The sequence below is a fragment of the Sparus aurata genome, chromosome 2, assembly GCF_900880675.1.
Source record: "Sparus aurata chromosome 2, fSpaAur1.1, whole genome shotgun sequence".
Lineage (NCBI taxonomy): Eukaryota > Metazoa > Chordata > Actinopteri > Spariformes > Sparidae > Sparus > Sparus aurata.
The window spans coordinates 24,854,181-24,875,757 of record NC_044188.1 but is presented as its reverse complement, the minus strand read 5'-3'; the positions used below and the strand labels follow the sequence as shown (position 1 = coordinate 24,875,757).

At 44.3% G+C, this 21,577-nt stretch overlaps 2 protein-coding genes across 4 annotated transcripts; one reads left to right on the top strand and one right to left on the bottom strand.

Annotated features, from left to right (window-relative positions):
• The first annotated feature begins 1,118 nt into the window (after positions 1–1,118).
• On the top strand, positions 1,119–5,066 carry serpinh1b (serpin peptidase inhibitor, clade H (heat shock protein 47), member 1b). Of its 3 annotated transcripts, XM_030408648.1 has the most exons (8): positions 1,123–1,253; positions 1,860–1,891; positions 2,643–2,792; positions 2,903–3,095; positions 3,178–3,448; positions 3,575–3,673; positions 3,768–4,000; positions 4,103–5,066. In XM_030408648.1, the coding sequence occupies exons 3-8, from the start codon at positions 2,674–2,676 to the stop codon at positions 4,403–4,405; spliced, it is 1,218 nt and encodes a 405-aa protein (XP_030264508.1). In that variant the 5' UTR covers positions 1,123–1,253; positions 1,860–1,891; positions 2,643–2,673; the 3' UTR covers positions 4,406–5,066. The 3 variants fall into 3 exon arrangements, with proteins under 3 accessions (XP_030264525.1, XP_030264517.1, XP_030264508.1); XM_030408665.1 differs by lacking the exon at positions 1,860–1,891 and having other exon boundaries at positions 1,119–1,253; XM_030408657.1 differs by having other exon boundaries at positions 1,120–1,253; positions 1,860–2,792.
• Positions 5,067–6,056: 990 nt separating this feature from the next.
• On the bottom strand, positions 6,057–19,965 carry gucy2f (guanylate cyclase 2F, retinal). The gene is made up of 19 exons (XM_030440800.1): positions 19,851–19,965; positions 18,946–19,744; positions 17,073–17,374; positions 15,239–15,593; positions 15,031–15,115; positions 14,272–14,368; positions 13,972–14,097; positions 13,474–13,554; positions 13,048–13,224; positions 12,745–12,901; positions 12,469–12,618; positions 12,142–12,290; positions 11,156–11,319; positions 10,857–11,049; positions 10,458–10,632; positions 9,042–9,140; positions 8,830–8,924; positions 8,639–8,724; positions 6,057–7,927 (listed from the first exon to the last, which is right to left on the bottom strand). Exons 2-19 carry the CDS (start codon positions 19,685–19,687, stop codon positions 7,846–7,848), a joined length of 3,315 nt encoding a protein of 1,104 aa, XP_030296660.1. The 5' UTR covers positions 19,688–19,744; positions 19,851–19,965; the 3' UTR covers positions 6,057–7,845.
• Positions 19,966–21,577: the final 1,612 nt, after the last annotated feature.

The following is a 21,577-nucleotide window of genomic DNA, read 5'->3' as shown; positions in this document are numbered from 1 at the left end:
CCCGCCCGATGAGCCACTATAAAAACTCCAAGCCAGTTATTAGCTGGCATGTCAGGACAGTTTGCAGAGGGCTGCAAAGGAGGAGAGATTAAGAGTGAAGGAATTCCTCTAGCTTGCATCAGACTCCAAGATCAAAAATGTATACGTATCCATCAACTGTCTTTCTCTGTCCTTCTGTAGTGGATATAATTGTGGGAATTTTTTCACTGATATCTGCAGATTAGACAGAGCTTTTAGAGAAATAAGTACACGTCATGACTAACACTGTCTAATTCTGATATTATGATGCAGACATTCATATCAAGATGACGTGTTTAAGCAAACGACAGACAGGTTAACACAATTACATTACATAGTTTACTGTCTTTAAAATGTTCTTAAATGAATTAAGAAAGGAATCCCTTCTTAGGACACTGCAGTTTCTTTCTTTTTTTTTTGTTTAACCCTAACCCTTCCTTTACACCCCCATCCTTCAACAACCCTGCAATCAGCAGCTGGGTTGGAGAGACGTGGCACTGTGGGGGAGGGGGCAGAGGATGGAGATCTTGCAAACCCCTGTGAGCCTTTGTAAAGCTTTTGAAGTTCTGGAAGTTTCCATGTGAAATCAGACATCTTTCTAACAATGTTAACACTAATAAAGTTACTGCTTCTCTTGTTACTTGGTATAATATTTCCAACAATGAGCCCATTCGCTGTTGTGTCGTCTCTGGTCATCTCAGCTGAGATTGCAAAAGAATGCTGCTCCAAAGAGGCTCGCAATCACAAGTTTTCAATAACTGCAAAGACACCGTCGACATGCCACAACTTTTAACGCACAATCATCATTCGATTCATATTAAAAAAATCAGTTTGTTCTTCATATTTTACATGTGACGAAACCAGTGTTAGAGATTGAGTCAGCGAGCAGCTTTAGGACCAAGAGGCCGAGGAGTATTTCTGTACATCAGCAGCTAAGACTGACCATAAATCAGATTTCCTCTGTGTTTCAAACTGCAACCACCGCTGGGAAAGTTTCAAAGCTGAGCCCAGACCAGTGCTGAGACTTCAGCCGCCCCTCTCATTCCAGCCTGTGGTTTTAAAGGGGGACGTCCCAGCTCCCAACTTCCTGAGGAAAGACAGACACCCTCATTGGAATATCCCATTCCCTTTTCCAGAAGGTTCTCTCTCAGGATATAAAGAGCAGGAGAGTGTGTTGCAGTTGTGCTTTTCACAGGACAAAAACTCAGAGGAGAGACCCAGCGAATCTGTGCCAGGTAAGGATTAGAGAATAACTGTCATTGTTTTCAGGGAGGAATGCAGAGGGTGAAAGGACTGCTCTGTGTATTAATGGTTTAAAGTTACAGTGCAGCATTTTTCCATTTTAACCAGTTTTAAATCTCGACTATCTCTCTGGCTCTTTGACCTGCACGCAGATTATTTGAGTTTATCTGTAGAGGAAAAAAAAGGATACATCTTTTGCTGAGCTTAAAGTTTCCCAGCATGATGATACTTAGCTTTTTGCCTCTTGCTTGTCAGTGCACACTTAAATGTATTAAGCGCAATCAGGACTTCATATGCACCCAATTAGTTTTTTTGTTGTTGTTGAATCCATTACTTCGTGAAGCTGAGAGGTCCAACCCTGCCCTCCAGAAATCCATGCTGCTGTTCCACTGTGGCGCAGCTGATTGGACGAAATTGTTCTGGCTCCCACTCAGCCAATGAAAAAAAGTTGTGAATGAGTGGTGGCTAACTTGCATAACGACTTAACTCCAAAGGTTGAAAACTGGGAAATAAGATGGAAAAATTCGACAGACACAGAATATGTTTCCATCAGAACTTGTATAATGAATTACACCCTGCTCGCACCTCTTGTCTTTCAGAATGAAAATCGCAGGCATCAAAAGATCTCAAGGTATACGAACATGACGAAAAAGTAATTTTTTGCTGTATCACAAATATGCAAACAGAGATGCAGACGACATACTGTATGTCTGCACTCAGAATGGTGGAGAGGGAGCGGAAACGTGTTTAGAGATGCAGAAGCAGCTGGTTAATCACAGCCTTATCCATTGAGCGCTTTGTTTGAACAAGTGATGGGATGAGTTAGATGTAGCCTGCAGGCACACGCCCTTTCTCTGGGACTTCAGATGGACTCAGGGAGCTGCTGTAGAGAATGTGTAAAACAAACCCTACAAGGGGAAACACAGGGATTTCTTATCCTTATCTTGTTTTAGCTCAAGAAGAAGTCACTAAAGTCATCAAAATGCAGATGGTATTACAATACACAGAGAACAAGAGAGGTATCATATTTCAGTCTCGACTCAGCGCAGAGCTTCTCTCTGACTGGACGGCAGCTCCAGCTGTACAGCTAAAGGCCTCAGCTGCTGCTGACGTGGCGAGGTGCATGTCTGCCTGAAATCGGAGGCCTTCCCAAGCTTCTGTGTGGGCTGAGCCGGCCCTGCCCCTCCATTTACAGCTTCACATCCCAGTCATAGTCCAGTTCTGAAGATTATTCACTCCACAAACCCAATCTGGGGAGAAACTCTGAACGTGTGCCTTCCATCTCAAAATCAATACACATACCTGTTTTATTTGATTTTAGGAAGCCACCGCAGGTTGAGTAACGTTCAGCCCTAACTTTTTCTTTTGTTCCCTTTTCACAGGCTGCCAAGGCTGCTTTAGTAGACGGACAGGATGTGGATGACTAACATTGTCGCTCTTTGTCTGCTGGGCCTCATGGCCTCTGCAGAGGACAAGAAGCTGAGCAGCCACGCCACCACGCTGGCTGACACCAGCGCCAATCTGGCCTTCAGGTCTGACATCGACACATTTCTGTGATTCTGTGATATAATTGTGTATAGCGATGTTTGGTTTTGCTGAAGCATAACACAAGTAAACCATCTTTTTTGTGCTTCTGATTTAGCCTCTACCACAACATGGCGAAGGAGAAGGACACGGAGAACATCCTCATCTCCCCTGTGGTGGTGGCCTCTTCTCTGGGGATGGTGGCTCTTGGCGGCAAGGCCTCCACCGCCTCCCAGGTCAAGACCGTCCTCAGTGCTGACAAACTGAAGGATGAGCATCTGCATGCTGGCCTGTCGGAGCTGCTCACTGAGGTGAGTACAGCAATATCAAATACACAAACTAGACCCTCAGTCCTTCTACATTTGTGACCGATCATATGTTGCTCTTTCTCAGGTGAGTGACGCCAAGAAGCGCAACACTACCTGGAAGATCAACAACCGCCTCTACGGCCCCAGCTCCGTCTCCTTCGCGGACGAGTTTGTGAAGACCAGCAAGAAGCACTACAACTACGACCACTCGAAAATCAACTTCAGGGACAAGAGGAGCGCGGTGAACTCCATCAACGAGTGGGCGGCCAAGTCGACCGATGGCAAGCTGCCTGAGATCACCAAGGATGTGCAGAACACGGACGGAGCCATGATTGTCAACGCTATGTTCTTCAAGCGTAAGTACGAGTAGTCTCTCTTGTTCAAAGCCTTGTTGTGTTTTCATTTTCTGATCCCAGTCACACGGAGATGTAAAATAACAGTTCAGATTCGTAACCGAGTCCTCAATGGTTTTGTCCCGACAGCTCACTGGCACGAGAAGTTCCATGACAAAATGGTGGACCAGCGTGGTTTCCTGGTGACCCGCTCATTCACCATTGGAATTCCCATGATGCATCGCACAGGTGAGTTTATCCGTCATTATTGTGTCTTCAAAACTGATTCTAGCTACAAGAATGCAAGCAAGATAACATTTTCTGATTTGTGTGCTCCCCGCAGGTCTGTATGACTTCTACGATGACACGGAGAACCGCATCTTCGTGCTGAACATGCCCCTGGGCCAGAAGCAGACCTCTATGATCATGATCATGCCCTACCACCTGGAGCCCCTCGATCGCCTGGAGAAACTCCTAACCAGAAAGCAGGTGGACACCTGGATCAGCAAGATGGAGAACAGGGCTGTGGCCATTTCCCTCCCCAAGATCTCACTGGACGTCAGCCACAACCTGCAGGTAAGTCATGGTGATATGATGGATCAGCTGGTTGTAATACGGTTATATCTAAAAGTCAACCCAGCAGCGACCCCTTTGACCTGAGTGATGTTTCTTTCCCAGAAACACCTGGCTGAGCTCGGCCTGACCGAGGCCGTGGACAAAGCCAAGGCCGACTTGTCCAACATCTCCGGAAAGAAGGACCTCTACCTCTCCAACGTCTTCCACGCTTCAGCCCTGGAGCTGGACGTGGGAGGTAACCCGTACGACACCAGCATCTTCGGCTCCGACAAGCTGAGGAACCCCAAACTTTTCTACGTGGATCATCCCTTCTTTTTCTTAGTGAGGGACAACAAGACTAACTCCATCCTGTACATCGGCAGGGTGGTCAGACCCAAGGGAGAAAAGATGCGCGACGAGCTATAATGTTAGCGTTGCGAGTCGCGCTGGGTAGCTTTATTTGTGAAATGAATGGCAGGAAACATGAAATATTTCTGGTGTGTCTGTTACCTCATGAGCACATTCCAACAGGCAATCTGAGCGTACTTGTCTTTGAGATACACTAGACCTTTTTTTTTCTCGCAGGGAACAATTCTGTGAAAACGTCACATTTCAGCCTTAAGTCATCTTGGATTGCGTAACGTTCTCAGTCACAAATACACATGTGAGATTTTCCATGAACAAACAGCAGTTGGCACAGCAGACAACATGCTTATATTAAGTATGATCTCTTTTTCTTCGCACCCTGTTTTCGCCAGTATTAGTTTGGCCACGGTCCATGTGCGCTTTCTTGCATTACCTTTAATGTTTAAAGAAAAAAAAGATCAATGCACAAGCTAGTTTTTTTAACAGCTCGGTCTCACTCCTTCCCCCCTTCACTTTCTCATTGTTGTTATTTTTGCCCAGCCTTGCACTGAATTGTTCTTGTTCAGAAAATAAAGGCGGCAAATGTCTGGCGTTTTCCTTTGCGTTCGCTCACCACCACACTTGTGCCATTTTTGTTGCTGTTTTTCACAGAGAAGCTGTTGGAATTGTGTGATAATAATGTGTTGATTTTTTTTTCAATAAAAATAAAGAAAAAGATGTGTGTGTGTGTGTGTGTGTGTTATATTTCTAAATACGCTTTGACACAGTTGATACAGTCCTGTGGCGTGTTTAGAAAAGGAATTCGAGCTCGCTAGAGTTAACATCTCAAAGGGAAAGGATAACAATCTTTCCAGTCGGCTGGAGGTAGCACAATCCTCCCAGGTCTGGAATGCAGGGATTTAACAATGAGGGTGTTCTTATACCGCTAATCTGCTTGAGAATTTTGTGGATCATTTCTCCAGCTTAAATAACGTCAGAGGGATCTTTGCCGGAACGTCTCAAACAGGGGAAAAGCACACTGCAGCGCAAAAACTGGAGTGCAGGTTCACGTGGTGAATGGGACGCTCTGTCACCTTCAATTCCAGTGGACGAAATAGAAAGCTGGAGCTTCAATGCAACAGCAGACTGATAAAAGTATCCAACTGAGTAGTGTTAAATGTGCATTTCATCCAACTTGAAGGGGCACTACGTAGTTCAAACTCAGAATTGTATCATTTACAGTGTTAATGAGGTAATAAGACAAACCATGACATATTAATTTTCCCCAATAACTGAATAAACAAGCTGTTCTCAGAGGAAAAATAAGGTCCCAGAACACTGTTTGAAGCTAGAAAGGTGGCAGGGTCCGCCACATATAAACAAACTGAAACAGTATGAAATTGTGTTGTCCTTTCAGGTCAGTTTGTCCATTCAGACGTTAAAAACAAAGACAGTTTGTTTGATTGGTTTGTTTCAGCAGACTGAAGATCTATCTCTTCTGAATAAACGGTCTCCCCCCAAACTACATCGTCGACCTTAAAGCGTTATCTTAGACTTCTTGTATCGTCAAAGGATGCAAAAACAAAATGTTGACTTCTACCCTCTTACATAATGATCCAATCCCTTTATAAGAAACAAAACCTTCATGGATTTCTGTATAATAGCACCACCCTCTGGTCGTACCAAGGAAAAGGAGTCGTTACACTGTAAGTAAGGCCAAACAGTGAAGGTGTTACAAATAAATGATTTAATTACTTAATGACATCATATTTACATACACCTCATACTTTGCATTGCAGTGATAATATACAAGACAAATAGAGACATAAATTACACAATGTACATGTTTCTGACTGACTCTGCTGTTGTTTTGTACACCAAGCATGAATTAAGCTGCTCCTCTAGTGCGTTGAATATTATGATGAGATACAGGGGGTTTATTTTTTTTATCAAAAAAAAAAAAAAAAATTATTATAATCATTATTGGCTATGGTTCGGTGGAGAGGTGGCTTTATATTTGGGGTTATGTCAAAACAATACTTTTACAGACACTTCTATCAAATAACACATTCAATATTATTATCATCAATTTAGTGCGCTCCTTACACCTACATTCTATAAATGACAGTGAACATGTCACAGTAACATGTTGCTTTTTAATTTGTTCTCACTCCCTCGACACCCATTCATTGCTCCTGAACACGTCTTATTTGACCACTAGATGTTGCTCGTAAGCACCCAACAGACACATCACCCATCTGAGATGGAAACCTCTTTAAAAGTACCGTGGTTTAACATCACAGTTACTTTGACACCACAAAGTGAAATTCAATATTGAGGACATTTTGAGAAGTGTTATAAATTATGAAGTAAGAAAAAAATTGCAGTATGAGCATCAGCAATTTGTGTTCTCGTATCCAAACATAAAATAGAGGTCGTAAACGTGTGATATGACTAACTAACAATATTTCAAGTTGTGATGATGCTGAAACATTGAAAAAATGGCCACCACAAATTATTGTCCTGATGTAAAAATGTCCTGAGGTCTGTTACTGAAGGCCAGCGAATACCACAGAAGTATGGTTTACAGTTTGACATTCAGCACAAACAACACCTCATTTCAGTTTTGACTCATTTGCAGGATTATAGATGCTGACTCCTAGCGTTACAACAATACGCGTCAGTGGATAAAACCATCGTGGAGCACTTTTGGAAACAGCAACATGTTTCACAATTGAACCTTAAAATTGTATTGATTATAACAGAAAAAAAGCAAACATTATTTTCCTTACATTCATAGCATTCCCATCACTCTCCGAGCACTATCACTCTTTAAATAAAGAGTGACAGCTGAATTTCTTTCAAAATAATTTATTTGAATGGACTTAAATGGACTCCTACTTCACTTCTGCTCTAATATAATAAAAGTGGCAAATTTCTCCTTTTCTCTTCAGAGAATCATATACAGTAGCAGCCTTTGCCTCCAACTTTGGAGAGCTAATAATATTATTATAATATTCATCCACAGCTAAGTGACAGCCTCGGCTCCATGACTCTATTTTTGAGCTTTCATGGCAAACTAAAAACAGACATGATCACCAGAAAATATAAACATTTCATTCAGAAATAGGCTTTTGGTGTGTCTTCCAGTGGGTGAGCCTCTGGTTGCCCTGAAGTAGGTGACCACTCGGTGGCCGGTGAGTGCGGAGAGGAGTGAATGGGTTCATCCTTCACGAAGGAGCGGAGCAGCTTTCCCGTGCTACGTAGGCAGGTAATGTGACAACTCTCATTACATTAGCACCGTGGTGTTCTGCTGCGCTGGCTGCAGGCAGATTAGCCAGCCGATGGACAATCCTCTTAAACAAGTCTGCATTAAGCCACGGTGAGAGGCTGGGTGGTGCTCTCTGTCTCCTGCCTGCCCCTCCTAGATCTTTGTCCCGTCCTTTCCCCTGGATGTGTCCTCCTCTCCTCTCCTCTCCTCTGCTCCTCCTGTTTTGTTATGTTCACAACTTTCCTTCTCTTCAGATCTTATTATCCACCTGCCTGTTGGCCTTGCGGAAAAGGGTCTTGATCTCCTCCGTCACCATCTCCTGCCAGTTGTCCCTGGTAGATACAGAGGGTGGAGTTAAGACCGATAATGTGTTTTACGGACATTTGTTTTCAAGCAGAAATCTGGGGATTGAAAGAGCTGAGAAAAAAAAAACATAAAAAGCACACCACAAAGCAGACAAAAACCCAACAAGTGGTGACAAAACCACAGGAAAATAGAGTTAATTGTGACAGCGTGCCAGCCAGCTGTAATGAAAGAGAATGGCCAAAACAAAGGGGGCTTTCGCCAATCTGCTTATAAGAAGATGCAGAAGGTGATAAGATCAAGAGATTAACGAGATTAGAAGGTCACAGGGCGATCAATAACATTCAAGAATCATGACACAACACTGTGCTCTTTCGGCCACATCAAGCTGATAGCCACAGTAACATTTCCACCACACGACACCAGCCGGCATGCAGGTCTCTACCTCCTGTGTTCGGACTAAGATGGTCAAGCCTTTTTCTCAGCTTTCTTTCTCCTGTATGCGGCTATGTCCTCCGGGTTCAGCCCGTGATTGTCTTCCCTGAAGTTATATTCACATGGTTGCAGGTGGAGGGTAGCGAAGGTATTTATTCGGTTTTGGATCAGATGGGTAAGAGTAGGTTAGTGGAAGTGTGTATCTAATCATTATATATTAATTCATTTGTACACTTTTAATGACTATTTTCTCGATTCTGCACATACAGAAGGTGAAAGGAGCAACAGTGGGTTGAAGATCTTACCCTGGTTTGATCTCTGGCGGTTTTGGCAAAGGTTTTGTAAAGTTTGTTTTCCCCACAAGCCAGTACGTCTCCTCAATTCCTTTACCCTGAAACAACAAAAGGAAGCACAAATTAATAACTCTCAAACGCCGACATTAAAAGGTTTAAAGTTAGGTTTTAAAAGTTAGACGGGAGACTATGGACTATGTTACCTTCAGCTCCGTCTTGCCTCTGACTTCTATCTTATAACCCTCGTTGAGAGAATGGAGGATCTTCACAGTACTCATATTTACATGGATTCTATAAGCTGGGGGATGAGGAGAAAGGAAGACGAAATCAGACCCCCCCAAAAAAAGCATGAAACAACACAACATAAATCTGGCGGGTGTGTGTGTGTGTGTGTGTGTGTGTGTGTGACACTGACGCAGCCCAGTGGATTCCATGCGGGAGGCAGTGTTGACCGTGTCTCCAAAAAGGCAGTACCGAGGCATGGTCAGACCCACCACCCCGGCAACACAGGGCCCTGGAAACACAAAGAATGACGACATTTGTCCGGTTCAAACATGGAGTCAAGAGTAGGACACTTGAGACTGAGGAGATCGCACAGTCCAATTTACGGTAATACCATGGCTGTAACTGTGTTGTTTTGCCATCAGTGTGAAGCTCATGTTGATTCCTGTTGGCCAATCTACTGAACATTTTCACTAGTTGACTATTTGCGTTTCCCAGCATGCTTCAACACTGTCGTCGGCATGATTAAAACTTAAAAGTGAAATCTCAACATCTGCAAGCTTAAAAGTCACTTCTGGTTTCCTCATAAACAACTGGAAATAAAAAAAATATATAATACAAACAAAAAAAACACCAGTATCAGAGAAAATTGGTGTTGTTGCAGACTGCTGGGGCAGCCTGGACTGTCGAGGTGATGGATGAGACCTTCTCTGAGGTGGACTACAGACCATATTAGTATGGTGGTGGAGTATTGTTGTGCTGCCGTGTTCCAGGCTGCAAGTCGTATACATGTAGGGAGTCTGAAAAATTGTTGTCATTTCACTGATTCCTGATTGATCAGCAGCTGTAAAGAGGATTGAGTGTGAAAATCTTGAGTAACGTAATCGAACCAAGTCTGTACACTATTCTTGGCAAGTAAGTGGTCCGATGCTAACGTTAGCTGATGTCTAATGAAAGCTAGTTGGATTTTTCCTCTAGATTTTCACTTTGCTTTGTCTTTTTAGTTGCTGATCAATCAAGAAGCAGTGAAATTACAACCAGTCTGTTCGATTCACTACGCTTATGGTACATGCAACCTAGAATACAGCGGTACCACTTTTGAGCTGTCAGAGGATAATGGCTGCACTGAGAATATGGTTTATTATTTGTAAATGTGAATAAAAACAGACACGATGTGCAGCTGAAATAAGGCCAACTGTTGCCTTCATCTGCACAGGTTGGGGCAGCAAATAACAAGTGTTTTCAATGATGATGAATTTTCTAGATTATTTGTTTAGCTGCTTGGTCTGAAAAAATGGTGGAAAATGTTGAAAAATGTCGATCAGTATTTCTTAAAGCCCAAGATGATGTGTTTAAATATCTTGTTTTGTCCACAAACCCAAAGATTTTCAGTTTACTGTCAAAGGGGAGTAAAGACACCAAAACACATTCACATTTAACACATTTAAGCCAAAATTTTGAATGTATATCTTTACAAATAATGACTAAAAATGACTAAACTTTTTTGTTAAAATAATCTGCAGTCTCAATTGCAGCTTGTGCACAGGCAGTGGATCCCCCCAATGTAAACAGTGAGTGACTGAGACTTTCGGCTTTTTCACCGTCTCACCTGAGTGGATTCCTATTCGTATCCTGACCGGCACGTCTGGCATGTGCTGCATGTGGAAGGTTCCTACTGCGCTGAGGATGTTCAGAGACATGTTGGCGATCTCGGCAGCATGCTTGTTGCCGTTTCTCTTCGGCAGACCCGATGCCACCATGTAGGCATCACCAATGGTCTCCACCTGGATAATGTCAACACATTTATTAAGACACGGCCACTTCAATGTGTCAATTAAGTTCAGTCAATGTCAACCTGCCTTTCACATGTTCTCAGTTGAAAACAACCCACTTCATCGAATATTTAAAGACCTAGATACCTGTGAACATTGTTCAGAATCCCCCGTAAGTCACAAACTCATCATCTTCACAAAGCGCCAACTTGACACTACTGAGCTTGTTCTCTCACCTTGTAGACGTCGTGGTTACTGAGCACGGCGTCAAACAGAGAGTAGAGGTCGTTGAGAAGGTCGACCACCTCGATGGGATCGCTGAGCGACGAGATGGTAGTGAAACCCACAATGTCGCTGAAGTAGATCGTCACCTGGTCAAAGTACTCGGGCTCCACTGTGGCGCCGGTCTTCAGGGCCTCAGCCACAGAACTGAGGACGGATGATCGGGCATTTTGTCAGATACGTCTAAACCCATCAGACGCACGAAAGGTTACATTCCGATTGAGTTTGTGTGTGTGTGTGTGTGTAAACTCACGGTGGGAGCATCTCTGACAGCAGTTTTTCTGTCCTCTGTTTCTCCACCTCCAGCTCCTCTGTCCTCTCTCTGATCAGGTCCTCCAGGTTGGAGCTGTACTGCTCTAACATCCTCAGCATGGAGTCAATGATGTTCGTCTTCTTTCCCTTGTTGATTAACTTGAACTAAAGAGATTTAACATCTTATTAAACAATGTGTATATATCATATAAATACATATATAATATTTTAAAAACTGGTTAACTTAAGTTGGATAACAGTTAACTGTTCGATTTGAAACAATAAGGCTGCAAGGGTGCAGTGGTGGAATGTAATCAAGTATATTTACTCTAGTACTGTGTGTGTGTGTCAAGCACTTAATGACAATTCTGTCATACTTTAAGTTCACTGGAGTAGTTCCATTTAAAGACACTTTAAACTTCTTCTCCACTACAGTTCAGAGGGAAATATTCTACATTTATTTGACGCTTCTTGTTATTAGTTTCTTTTTTATATATATATATATGTAAGGACATGATGCAGTACTGTGTGACTAATCAACCCCAGCACAATACACAGTATGTAAAATAGGCTCCACGTTGTCAGACCACAACATTAAAATGTTCTTCCGTGTATCCGTTAGTGACAAAGCAGAATAACATAATATGTGATAATAGAACACTGGGAAAGGAGCCATTCTGCAGAATGAGTCACTTCTGTAATCTGGTGGAAGCGAGGCACTCGAGAAGTCCCATCCTTCAGACGGAAAATCTGACGCCAGTCGTTCACAAATGAATCCACAGTCCAACAGCATGAGGCAACTTAAACAGGCAACCGAGAGAAATGGGGAGGGTCTCATTTTTCACGGCCGTTACACATATGGCCAAGAAAAAAGTGATTAAGCCATGTACATTACTATACATTCTCATTTAAATGCATATAAAGTCATATAATAAGAATACATTTTGATAACAATCCTGTACTGCAACGGTGTTTCCAGAAATATACCCTGTCAAAGATCTCATCGAACGCTGGCCTGCGCTCGGGCAGCTCGCTCCAGCACTGCTTCATCAGCTGGATGCACTCCAGAGGAGCCTGGTCCGGGGCCACGGTTGGCCGACACATTGGAGGAGGCTTCTTCACCTTACGGATGATCTCTGGTGAGGAGACAGGACGTGTCAGTCAAGTTTTATATTAGAACATGTACTGCATCAGTATTCTGTTACACTGTAACTCTGTCACACTGTTAGCTCTGCTGCATGTCAGAAGGATATAAACACATTTTCACGGCAGCTTCTGTTTATGTACACCTCCTCCTCCCCGATGGATACACACCTTCGGGTGTCAGACCCAGCATGCAGTACGGCGGCCCCCTGACTACCACCTCTTGGAGGATGATAGAAAAGCTGTACACGTCTCCCTTGTAGGTTCCCTTACGTGAGTTACCGAGGTCCCTTAAGAACTCAGGAGCTGTCCAAAATAGATCTGAGTGAAGACAAAGACAAGATTGGGAATTAGAGTGCGAACATGGTACCTTCTTTCTACAAAAATGCACCACACTTAAAGGATAATATGTGGCAGGCCATTAACAGCAATGAGACAGTGAGGTACCTTCGGGTGGAGGTTCCTCTATAGGAGCTTTCTGCGACTCCAGCAGCTCGTTGAAGCCATAGTCAGTAATCTTGAGGACAAAACGCCCGTCCACCACACAGTTACGAGATTTTAGTCTGCCATGGGGAAAATCTCTGTGGTGAAGGTATTTCATACCCTGGAAGCAAGACACGTTCAACAGTGTGGTTAATCATAAAACAAATACCGCATAATAAACTGTACACCTGCAAGATGCCGAGGACAACTGGAGCACACGATGGATCATTATTATTAATAATAATATTCAGTATATGAGTGTTTCACCTTGATGAGGTCAAGCACAAGAGAGGATTTGAACATCCAGTCCAACTTGACGTCCTCGTTCCTCAGCAAGTCCTGCAGGCTGCCCCGCGAGCAGTGCTCCGTCACCACCGCGAACATGGAGAAGTCGGAGAAGAAGCCCAGGAATGGATTCACGTTCTCGTTTCTCAAGTCTTTCATCTGAGGAGGCAGATAAACAAGTTCATGGAGGTTGTCACAACAGATTCATCTATTTATCACCTTGTTTCTTGGACTTAATGTGTAGTTTCTATCTTTCAGCAACTGCAATATTTGCTGCCCTGAGTATGAGGCCAATGTGTGAGGCATGTGTTTGAGGGAAGTGCGCCGCTTTTTCAAACCACTTTGTGACAGTAAAAATACAATTCCGCACCAGTGTCCCTTCTTACAGATCAAGACGTGTTGCTGTACCTTCGTGAAAATCTTTGTGGTGCTCTGCCTCACTTCCCTGAAGTGTCCCTCCTCAAATTTCTTCAGCCACACCCAGTCACCCTGGGAGAGAGAAGCCATGTTGTTACAGCAGGATCAAACGTATGGCTCACGTACTTATATCCGTATGCACAAAAAAGACGATGGCGTTACATCCTGAAAGAGGTATAAAACCATTTTTTTTAGACTTCTAGATAAGTCAATGCCTATTTTACTGCTGGCTGTTACCTCGATCTTACAGAAACATGTAGATTCTAGAAAAAAAGACGTTAAAAAAAAACAAAACATAAAACTTAACTCTAAATTAAGCCCAAACAACAGAATGGATTCGACCTGACCAGAACCCCCTAAAATAGAGATCTCAAACAATATATTGAAAAAATGTGTTGACACAAAACGGGTTGTTTTTGTTGATTACGTCCCATTAAGAGTTATGAGGTCAGACCCCCGAAGCACGATGACTCTGTTAGTGTCACCTACCTCGTACACAGCTACATTGGTGGTCTCATGAGTCGCCGTCTGCATGCTGTTGACGGACTGTGAGCGGTCTGCAGATTTCTCCTCGATAGCGCTCTTAGACTCGCTCAGATCCTCCAAAGTTATTTTCTGTGTGACATCAAACAAATTAGCTGCATCCCGAAGCATTCTATCAATCAAATGTGCATGCTATTTCGTATTTTGAACTCATAAATCAGTGAGTTGTGTCCAAAGAATGTGGAAACACACAAACAATAGATTAAATGTGCGTTAGTTTGATTGGGTGTCGGTGATGCTGCTTACCTTTTTGCTAAGCTGAGGATTGATAAACGTGAGATCCTCTAAGGTCAGGACGATCCGATTGGGCCCTTTGACCAGCTGGATTTGCTGAAGTCTCCTCCTGTCAACGAGATTCAAGAAAAGATAAGGAAATCAGTTCAACCAATGGCAGTGTGTTTTTACTAAAACTACGTCAGAGATGATCTTTGGATCAAAGACAGATGAGGAACAAGGAAAGCTCGGCCTTATATAAGAACTACTTTTAGTCTCTTGTAGTCAGATGGGAGAATATAAAAAGGGTCAGGTTTTCTAATATGTATCATCAAGTCTTTACTTTTGGAGTACATTCACCTGTGCTGTTAGAAGCACTTGATTAAGGCACTTTCAAAGTAAAGGTAACCTCGAAGTCTACGTCAAGGAAATCCATAGTGTGGTTTAAATGATAATCGGCTACTTAGCAACTTTTAAATCTATCGCCAACTATTTTGATAATCGATTAATAGGTTTGAGTATTTCTTTTAGGATCTTAAATGATCTCAAACAAACAACTAATGAAATAATTGAGATGATCTTCAAGTGGTCATCTTTGTTTTGTTCAGCTATGATTCCCTTTCGACTATTTTTCGCAACTCTTCCTTTCTCATTTCCAAGCCGTAACACAGACCACCCATCACTGCGCACATCACATCATCGAATATACGAACGCATCTGGTCTGATGAAAAAAAAGTCTGGAAGAGTTGCTTGGTGGGAAAGATGAGTTTGTTTGTGTTTCCAGGCTGTACCTGATATAAAGACTTATAGCGAGCCCTCCTACAGCCAGAATGAAGATGACAGCCAACACCACTATGATGTAGGTGACCTCCACACCTGAGGATGACAGCAGGTAAACTTGATGTTGTGGGAAATGAGGAATGATGAATGAATGGCAAAATGTATATGAGAACACTGAGTGAACACGTCCATCCACCCATACACCCACGTGCCTCTCACCTCCTTTACAGATGGCGTTCTTTTCGAACCAGCAGCTGGAGTCGGACGGCGGAGGAGACCCTCCAGGAAAATGAATGGACCTCCCCGCAAAACGAAGCACCCCGGCCGTTACATCCACCAGATAGGTCTGGTACAGCTGGCTCCCCCTGTTGTCAGTGTCCAGGATGACGTAGTTGGTCTTAACATCCCCACCAGTGTCCACCCAAACCTTCTGGTTGAAGCCGCTGAAGGTGGAGTTCTTGGTGAAGTAGGCCAGGTTTGAGCCCGACAGCCGCATGCCTGCTCTCCTGGCATTGTGGATGGACTTGGCCAGCAGGTAGATGCTGTTATAGATGGTCCCAAAGAGAGGGTTAACCTGCAAGAGGCACAAGAAAAGACATGAAATGTATCTGCAGAATAATTCAACTATTTGAAGTCATCCAAGTAGAAATGACAGGGACCAAATCAGATGTTTCAGAGCTGGACTGACATAGAGTGCTCAGTGAAGATGGAGACAAAATACTAAGTTCATAGTAGGGATCACAAATGAGTTATTTTCAGGGCCGAGGAGACAGAGGACTGATATTCAGAACTGATATGCATTTGCAGTAAAAACGTAATTTTATGGCCAAACTACCAGGGTGCCCTATACATGTAAAAAAATAATAATAATAATTTCGAGAACTGGTGATCCATTTGTATTACAGACTTAATGATTAAAAAATTGAGGAAACTGGAAATGATCCAGTTGTCTTTGCAACACTGGCTCCAACAATGACACGAGTTGGACATGCAATGGGGGGGAAAGTTGTCTGCTGTCACTTTAGGCAAAGAATAACGGTACTTTACTTGAATATCTACATTTTCTGGCACTTTATACTTCCAGTCCACTCGACATTACTATAAGCTTGTAGGTACTTTGCATATTCAGATTATCAAATATTATATCTGTAATTGGATAGCTAAAAAAAAAACAACCTGATTTTGCTAATCTGGGAAATGCTGAATATTGGATCTGATAATCAGCCTGGCCGTTAATTGATCAATATCCAGTTTTTAGTATGATAGCATATTTAATATAGGCCGTACTGACCAGCAGACAAGCATGAGTTGGAACTGGAGATATATGAGAAAACCACAGACACATTCACATTACATGGCTCACAATATGGGAAAACATTGTCAAATGCAAATATTTAAAGCAACATTACGTAGAAATTGCATGTTGTGTGATTTTGCGCCCCCCACAGATTCTGAGTGGAACACCACGGTCGTAAATACAAATTCCAGATCTGTAACAGTTTGTCAGATGCAATGTAGGTGCTAACTACGAACACAACTCATGACATTGTAACAGTGTAATGTGTTGAAAACTTGTACGTTGAAGTAAACATGTATGTAAGGCTGTGATCCTACCCTCTCACTGAAGTTACATAGTGCAGAAACAAGTGACGGAGGGGCGGAGTGGCTGAGACAGAGACACCATTCGCCCTGTTACAAGACACTGAACCATCAACATGATGACGAAGCTGTTAGTGTAAGGTGAAAAAGTTACATAATGCTGCTTTAAAAATGTGAATAAACTTTGCTGGACGAAGCTGAAACCAAATGTCTAAATAAAGACGGTACATTTGGAGGAGAGCTGCTGGGTTTGTCTAACTAACACTGACTCATATTAGTTTGCATTGAGGACCTCCAATCTCCAACAATGGAGTCATGCTAGGAAGGAATTCACTTCACTGTCAGTATGGACAACCACTACCTTTTGTTTTTTTTTTACCGCACACATGGACATGTGAGCACAGTTTTTAAGAAAAGCTTTAAAAACATGTGATCCTGTCCTTTAATTTCCTACCCGCTCTGGCTGCACGGCTAATGTCACTTCCTCGCTCCTCTGGGCGGCAGCGAGCGCCTCGTTGAAGGACAGAGGCTCCGAGGCCACAGTGATGGTGAGCACAGCATCGTAGGCCTGCCTCAGCCTGCTGTCGTTCAGCAGGGGGGGGTAGGAGACGTTGGTGTAGGGCAGGCTGTAGTGGAGGGTGTCGTAGGGCACAAACACGTACTTCCCCGAGGTCAGGCCCATTTTCTGCGCTTTTAGGAGGAAAGTAGCCTGCTGCTCGCCTCCAACCAGGATGGAGTGCATGCACATGATGATGACTGAAACAGACGAGGAGAACACAAGGTGGGGTTTTGCTGAAGTTGAGTGGTAACATGACTGAACTCAGCATCATAATGATTGTATGTGTCAGTAGGGGACAAACAAAGCTGGGACGATTAGTCAATTACTCAATTAGTTGATTGAAAAAAAAAAAGTTGCGACTATTTTGATTATTACTCTTTTTTTTCTCTTAATATATTTTAAACATTTGCTGGCTCCAGATTCGGAAATGTGAGGATTTGCTGCTTTTCTTTGTCATTTACGATGATAAATGAAGAGTTTTGGGGGTTTCGGACTGTTGGTTGAACAAAAGAAGCAATTTGGAAGACGTCACCACAGGCTCTGGGAGATCGTGATGAGCTTTCTTCGCGTTCTTTTTGACATTTTATCAACTAATTGATTAAATCGCAAAAACATTTGGCAGATCAATCAATAATGGAAATAACTGTCAGTTGCAGCCCCCAAATGACAAATGCAGTGGCTGAAAGGTTACTTTCACGTCCCCTTAAAGTGAAGCGACAAGAGATAGACTCAAAACAGTTACAAGGAAGGAAATTGACCAGAAAAAAAAGCAGTCTGGTTATAAATGGCAAATGTGTTTTATTCTATTGACTGTTAACAGTAAATAAAAATACACGTGTGTCTTCTTTTAAGTTGACTTTAGCACAGCAGCTAGCCAACCAACTAGAGCTCAGCCAGTAGCACAGTCCCAAAGACTGCTCCACAGACACGCTTCATGTGTGGGGCATGAAACTATTTATCATTATTAAGTTCTTCTTATAAATCTGCAGTGCGGGTTGGTCGGCACTTACAGCACTTTGACTCTTGGACAGTTTAGATAACACTCTATAGTAGAGATGATGGGGTGCACTGGAAGACTGGGGGGGGGGGGGGGGGGGGGGCTTTCTGAACTGACCAAATAACATCTACAATGACTGAACTTCTATGATATGAATATACATATAAATATATGAATACTACAGAGGATCAAACTGAGAAGGCACAACGTTTTGACACAGAACCATCAGCCATGGGGACATAATGACACGCTGGGTAAAGGCGAGCACGAACAGTCAGTGGAGTTGTGAAAATGAAAAGACAGCACGCATAAGCCGCATCACGCCGCCACCACGACATCAAAACACCTGAGTTGATGTGTGGACTCATGTCACCATGATACAGCCCAGCCCAGCCCTTGTTGTTGCTCCAGTTCACCTCAACAACAAGGTGACACCTGCAGAGTCAAAATGGCGGCCTGGTCAGGTGGTGGAGTGATAAGCCTGCAGGAGAGGGTGTCTCCTGCTGGGAGGTGGAAACTGCTCCCCTTGTTTGTTTGTTTGTTTTTGTTTAATTACAGGTTTTATATTATTAATTGCTACAAATCCACTATTTCAACTGCACCCTTCTTAACGATCTTACTCTCCTTTGTGGTTATCTCCCTGGTATCACATACGCATAATAATCTGGCAGGTTAAGTTTTATCACTGCAATGTAGACAAGTCATAATTCACATCACACACACACACACACACACACACACACACACACACACACACACACACACACTCACCCCTGACCTCCCCCGCAGCCTGGATCCTCCTCAGCGTGCTCTCCACCTCCGTGTCATTGATACCGATGGATGTGACCAGGCCGACCGGGAGCCCCTTGTTCCTCAGGGCGGTGGCCACCCTCCCCGCGGTGTCCCTCCAAATGTCCTCATTGGAGGAGACCACCGCGACGCTGGCCCACCTGAAGTGCTTCAGCACGGCGAACAGCACGTCGGAGGGGAACGGCACGGTCCTGGCGAAGGTGGGGTAACCTATGACCCGGTCCAGCTCGTAGTTGACGCAGCCGAAAGAGAAGACGGCCTTCTCCCAGTTCTTGGCCAGCAGGGAGGCGGCGACGCAGTACCCCGGGTTGGCGGGGCCCACGAACGCGTCCGCCGTCTTCTCGTAGTAAATGAACGCGGTGAGGGCTTTGGAGGTTTCGCACGGCTCCTGGAGGATGATGAAGTCCATTTTGAGACCCAGGTCCAGACTCAGGTCTCCGTTTATCCTGCTCACGGCGAGCCTGGCGGCCGCGGCGGGCAGGGCCCTGTAGTAGACGGGGTCGCAGTTCCAGGGCCCCAGGACCCCCACTTTGAAGATCAGGCAGCGGACACAGCAGGGGAACGTCAGCACCCCGAGCAGCACCCATAGCAGAAAGTTGTAAAAGGGCAGCGTCGTCAAAGTTGGCCTGCTTTTAATGATGGGCACACATGGATGGCTGGACTCCCATAGCGCCCCTCTGAAGCTTGGAGGAATATGTTGCATTGTCCTTCAGGGGTATCCAAGGTGGTGAATCTCTGTGTCCACTGTCAGCCAGACCACCTGCAAAAACGGGTGAACACAGCGGCCTCGGTGATTTCCTCACAGTCAGACCAAAAACCATTACAAGGCTGGGGGGGGGGGGGGGGGGGGGGACGCGCCCACTCACCGTTTGTCTGACTCCATCAGGACAGCGTCTGGATCCGATGAGACGATCGCACAGGTGTCCTCTCGGATCTGCTTTATCCGCACGAATCGTCACCTAACCATACCTAGAAAAAAAAAAAAAAAAAAAAAAACCCCTTCACCTATTCACCCCGAGGGTCCGGAGGAGACGCGCACAGGTCATCGTGTCTGGATGAGGGGGTGCTGGATGCTGACGACGGGCAGGGCTCCGGTCGGTTGGAGGCAACTTCAGCACCCTGGAGAGCTGCTCACGTCCCGCAGTCAGCGCCTCTCAAGGCTCCCGCGCGTTTCCACCAACACCTCCGTTCACAGGCTGCATGTCTGAAGAAGAAGCTGAAGAAGGAAGAGGTGGAGGAGGAGGAGGAGGAAAAAACCACCTCTGCTCTGCTCCTCTGCTTTTCTCCCATTCATAGGTGTAGATTGAAAAAAAAGAAAAAAAAAGAAGAAGAATTCACATATTCCAGGTGTGAGCGATCTTCCTCCCTGAAATACTGTTTTAGAATAACAAAAAATGGAGGAGCAGGCCTGTTGGTGGTATCATCAATATGGGAGGCCAGTGGCAGCTACAGGCCCATTCAATCAAATCCCTCCAAAGTGACCCGGGTCCAATAGGTGTTACTCACTAATCCATTTTCAGTGAGGCACAATATAAGAGGATTGACAGCAGGCCTTAGTCCACTCTAAAAGCTTTGTTATCGTGCGGGCTCGGAGAGCCAACCAGGCCTTCCCCATCACACTCCCCCCGGAGGTGTAGTCACAAGTCACTTCTTCCCGATTAGATTTCACTTAACGGTGTGATTGATTTAGTAAGCAAACACTTTTCTGATGTGCAGACCGGGGCCATTTTTTTTTCTCGCCATGGAGACACCTTAGCCTCATGGCACTGTAAGGACACCTGAACCGTGCTGTAATTGGTCTAATATGCCCACGGTGCAGCAGATTAAAATGAATTCGAGCCCTGGTGGAGATGGTGGTAATTAAAGCTATAACGAAGGGCTCTCCCTGTGGGTCCCCTGAGTTTCTGCTGCGTTTTGCCTGCGTCAGTCTTTTTTCCCGAAAAGGCTCCACCAGGTGACGCAGCCCGCCCGCTAAATGATCCCCCGGAACAGCTGGTTGCCACAACATCAACCTTGCACGACAGCGCCTCAAGGCACAGATGCGGGCTGGATGGATGACTTAACAGAACCGTGTGGCGTTGATGAGACTGTGATTATTACAAAGCAAACAGCTGCGAAAATACATCAGAAATCTGGTGGGTTTTTTTTGTTTTTGTTTTAGCAGATCCTTCAGGTTCAGGGGCCTCCGCGCCCTGATATCATGGTACGGTGTGTTTATTAGTCAAGAGCACTGCGATGATTATCAATTTCAGCCTGAACAAGTAATGTTACATCCTTACTGGCTGTTAGAAAAATTAGGAAGGGAAATAAGCTGCACAAAGACGGATCATCATGTTTGGTTTCAGGTGACAAACAACCAAGGCTTCAGGTAACCAAGGTGAATGCTTCAACCAACACCAGACAGACAGACAGACAGACAGACATACACTGTGTGTGTCTCTGGAGGACAAGTTCAATTCTGACTGCTGGGCACAAAAGGCAGTGAGTCTGTACAGAAACATTACATTGATGCAGCAGGAACACAACGCTGCATTGTGTGCACATGGAGCTGGAAAGTGATTCCACCTTTGTTGACCCATATCCCACGTAAGCT

Excerpts from the sequence above, each read along its gene's own strand:
- serpinh1b (XM_030408665.1), top strand. The coding sequence starts at position 2,674 with ATGTGGATGACTAACATTGTCGCTCTTTGTCTGCTGGGCCTCATGGCC. Across the intron at positions 2,793-2,902 it reads AGCGCCAATCTGGCCTTCAG|CCTCTACCACAACATGGCGA; the intron begins GTCTGACATCGA and ends CTTCTGATTTAG. Across the intron at positions 3,674-3,767 it reads TCCCATGATGCATCGCACAG|GTCTGTATGACTTCTACGAT; the intron begins GTGAGTTTATCC and ends TGCTCCCCGCAG.
- gucy2f (XM_030440800.1), bottom strand. The coding sequence starts at position 19,687 with ATGCAACATATTCCTCCAAGCTTCAGAGGGGCGCTATGGGAGTCCAGC. Across the intron at positions 14,098-14,271 it reads ATCCTCAGCTTAGCAAAAAG|AAAATAACTTTGGAGGATCT; the intron begins GTAAGCAGCATC and ends GATGTCACACAG. Across the intron at positions 13,225-13,473 it reads CCACAAAGATTTTCACGAAG|ATGAAAGACTTGAGAAACGA; the intron begins GTACAGCAACAC and ends CTGCCTCCTCAG.